This window comes from Hipposideros armiger, unplaced genomic scaffold (assembly GCF_001890085.2).
Source record: "Hipposideros armiger isolate ML-2016 unplaced genomic scaffold, ASM189008v1 scaffold_171, whole genome shotgun sequence".
In the NCBI taxonomy this organism is placed as follows: domain Eukaryota; kingdom Metazoa; phylum Chordata; class Mammalia; order Chiroptera; family Hipposideridae; genus Hipposideros; species Hipposideros armiger.
The window spans coordinates 1,694,591-1,697,967 of record NW_017731521.1 but is presented as its reverse complement, the minus strand read 5'-3'; the positions used below and the strand labels follow the sequence as shown (position 1 = coordinate 1,697,967).

The window sequence follows — 3,377 nt, the reverse complement described above, 5'->3', positions numbered from 1 at the left end:
AAAATCTTTTAATTCACTTAGTTTCTAGGTCTAAAATTGTCAAGGAATGTCTATAATGTATTTTGAAGGACTTCTTTCCCAAATGTACACTTTTTATCTCCCCTTGATAATAACAATATTTCCCATTTCCCATGCATTTCCTATGTGCAAATGTAGTGCTAAATGCTTTACAAATCCTGTATGGCACAGAGTATTTCCCAAAACTGAGCTGGTGGAAGGGGGAGGCGAGTTGTCATTATTTCTCCCATTCTGTAGATGAGGCAAGTCAAGTCTAGAGAAGTTAATTAACTTGCAACTAGTAAGGGCCGGTAAGAGCTATGGCTGGTTTTAGCTGGATTCTAGTCCAGGTCTGTTTGACTCCAAATAACTTTTTCCTAAAGGCTACTTTACTTCCTCTCTCAGAGCCCTGATTGGCTCATCAACTCTGCTCGCTGAGCCAGGCCTACTCCTCAGCCTTCTAGAGGCCCGTGGTGACAAGGGTGGCACAGTTCACCAGCCAGCTGGCCTCTGCCATCACCTGTGAGGCTCACAATCCAATCCCTCTGAATGGTGATGGTCAGTGCAGTGCTGGCCAGGTTCCCCAAGGCCACCAGGGTGATCACAGCTGCATAGCAGGCCACCTACAGAAGGAAGGTAAAGGGAGTTTGGAACCCAAGAATAGACTTTCTCAGCCCACTGTGGTACATACAGTTATTTAGCTGACAGCGCAAGGAACATCTAAATGAACACAAAGACCTTCAAGAGAAAGAGGTTTAATGTAGGTTTGGAGTCAACCACTATTGTGTTGATTCTAAGCATTTTCTTCTTCCCACCCCAATTAGCACCAGATCCGACGCTAATTTGTACCTTGCAGATAGAGATAGAGACCCTGCTGTTCTACTGCCTTCATGTCTGTGCTATTTAGGCTCTGATTCACAAATTAGGGGGGAGAACAACACTGGCAAAAGATTAGCCAGATCCGAAACCAGTGAGCAGGGCGGTACAGAGATGATTCACCCAAGGGCATTCAGGTCTTGTCCTGACATTCACTCTGATGGCACAAGAGGGAGGTAGGAGACACTCACAGTGAACCAGCCATGCCAGACTTGTTCCATCTCCCTTTTGCAGGAGAACACAGCGTCAGGACAACACAGCAGGCGGAGACAGGGGCATTCTGAGTGAAGAGTGAGGCATGAGCAACTGTGAATGGAAACAATATTTATTCTTGGTTTTAAGAGACAGGTTGCAGCTACAGCATCGTTTGCTGCAGAGTAACTGCATTTGGCCAAATTCCTGTTTGTTTCCATCAGCAATTGCAGGCTTGAGCAGGAAGCAAAGAGCAGGCTCATGTGCTCACCAGAGGCAAAGTCAAAAAAAAAAAAAAATCTGGGCTTTGCAAGTAAATGAACCCATACTTTGAGAGAAAGATAATGTGAAAAGCAGAGTATTAGATACATCAAAGAACTTAAAATTTTCTACTGCTATATCACACTCTTCTGAATTTCATTTGTGAATGAAGTTATCAATATGGCCTCAAGACCAAAATTCCAGAGTTTAAGTAAGTTAGCCTTTCTAAGGGTGTGGCTTTAGAGAATGCCTTTCTAGGATTTCTAGGTGGAATGAAAACAATCATACTGACCAGTAATCAAAAGAATAGGAAAAACTTATAAAATCCTATAGTCTTATTGAGTAAAGGAAGGTTCAAGCGATATTAGAGCCAAAAGCTAAAAGAAGATCTACATTTGAACAAGTCAGTCTCCAGATAGTCATTCCTAGTTTAGACAGATTACTTGGTACAAAGATATATTTGACACCTAGAATTGCCTGTAATAAAAATAACACAAGTATATACTATATGGGTAATGCCAGAATTTTTTTTTTTAAATCATGTTTTCAGGAATGGGCAAGAATCTAAAAACTACATTAAAATATTTTAAATGTAGTACAAGAGAATGATACAAAACTGTATAATTCTTTTTCTAGTTTTTAAAAGTTATGCTCTATTGTTCTGTATTTTATTTCACTAAATAAACCAAAGGAGCTAGTGAGATCATAATTTACCACATAATTATATATGTCACAGATAAGAGTATTACCTTTATTTCCTGGTTTCTTGTCAATCCAATCACCAATTAAGACCCCAAATATTAATACAAATCCAGCCACCACCAAACCAAACACTGTTGCTAGAAGAAGATTGTGTCCATATAATTCTATCAGGAACGCAGATACGGCAATGTGCCACATTCGGTCTCCCTATGAGGGAGCAGAAACAAAGTGTATGTTAGTCATTGACCTAAAATATAAAACAAAAATCCAGAAAGATTCATTTCTCCCAAAAGACATGTAATATGCAGCATTTCAAACCAGAATGTCAAAAATTATATTTTTATGCAGTACAGCTATCGCATTTTTAATGCAATGTAATTACACTTTTTAAATTTGGACAGAATATATTTTAAAATCTTGAAAGCATCAAACAGCCAAGAATCCTGTGAGAAAATATCAGATGAATACTTGTGAGAACATAAGAACCCCAAGAGGTAAGCCCAAGTTACCCCAGGATATCCGCTGATTCAGAAGAAACAGTTATGAAACAGGACTGTGGTTTTGGTGGCTTCAGAAACTCAGAAGACAGAAGTCCATGCCTATCAAAAATGGGGACAGAGATAACATACTTTCCACTTTAAGCTGAGATCCATGTAAGGCCATCCTCAGGGTAAGTAAGGGTAAACTACAAGTAAACCCTGGTAAACCCTTGCCAAGACTTGTAGTCCAGCTTTGCCTCATCTAGATGGGTCAGAAAATCTCAAACCTCGAACCTGTATTAAGCTGGTCCCAGTGGCTAGTGTCCACTATGCATCTGGTAGAAGCCAATTAAAATCCTCTCTAAAGGAAGTATTATCATCTTAGGTTTCAAAATATTCCTACAATAATTTTAAAATACGATGCCCAGAACACAAACAAAGATAACCAGTCATACAAAGAAATGAAGCACCATTGTACTTATCTACAATAAGTAATAGACAACAGAAATAGACTTGCTGAGATGTGAGATATTTAAATTATTAGCCACCGGCTGCAAAGTAATAATGCGTACTATTGGGTTGTTGGAAAAGTCATGACACATTTTTGCAACGAAAAAACATAGAAAAAAATACGTCATGACTTTTCCGACAACCCAATATATTTAAAGAAACAAATGCCAAGTCTGACAATGTAAGCAGGAAACTGGAAACTATAAAAAGTGACATAGGGCCAGCCGAGTGGCGCGATGGTTAAGAACTGGCTTGGGACGCCAGGGGCCCCGGTTCAGATCCCACATATGAGGGCCAGTGACACTGCCCTCCACAGCTAAGATGCTGAACAACAGCTCAACCTGGAGCTGGGCTGCTGTG

The 3,377-nt window shown here is 39.9% G+C and overlaps 1 protein-coding gene across 1 annotated transcript in view; it reads right to left on the bottom strand.

Moving 5' to 3' along the window:
* Window positions 1–2,399, bottom strand: part of LOC109387846 (solute carrier family 40 member 1-like) — a 23,199-nt gene extending 20,800 nt beyond the window's left edge. The window contains 1 exon segment of the mRNA XM_019651983.1: window positions 2,076–2,399. Within this exon segment, the coding sequence (XP_019507528.1) occupies window positions 2,076–2,226 (151 nt within the window). The 5' untranslated portion in view covers window positions 2,227–2,399.
* Window positions 2,400–3,377: the final 978 nt, after the last annotated feature.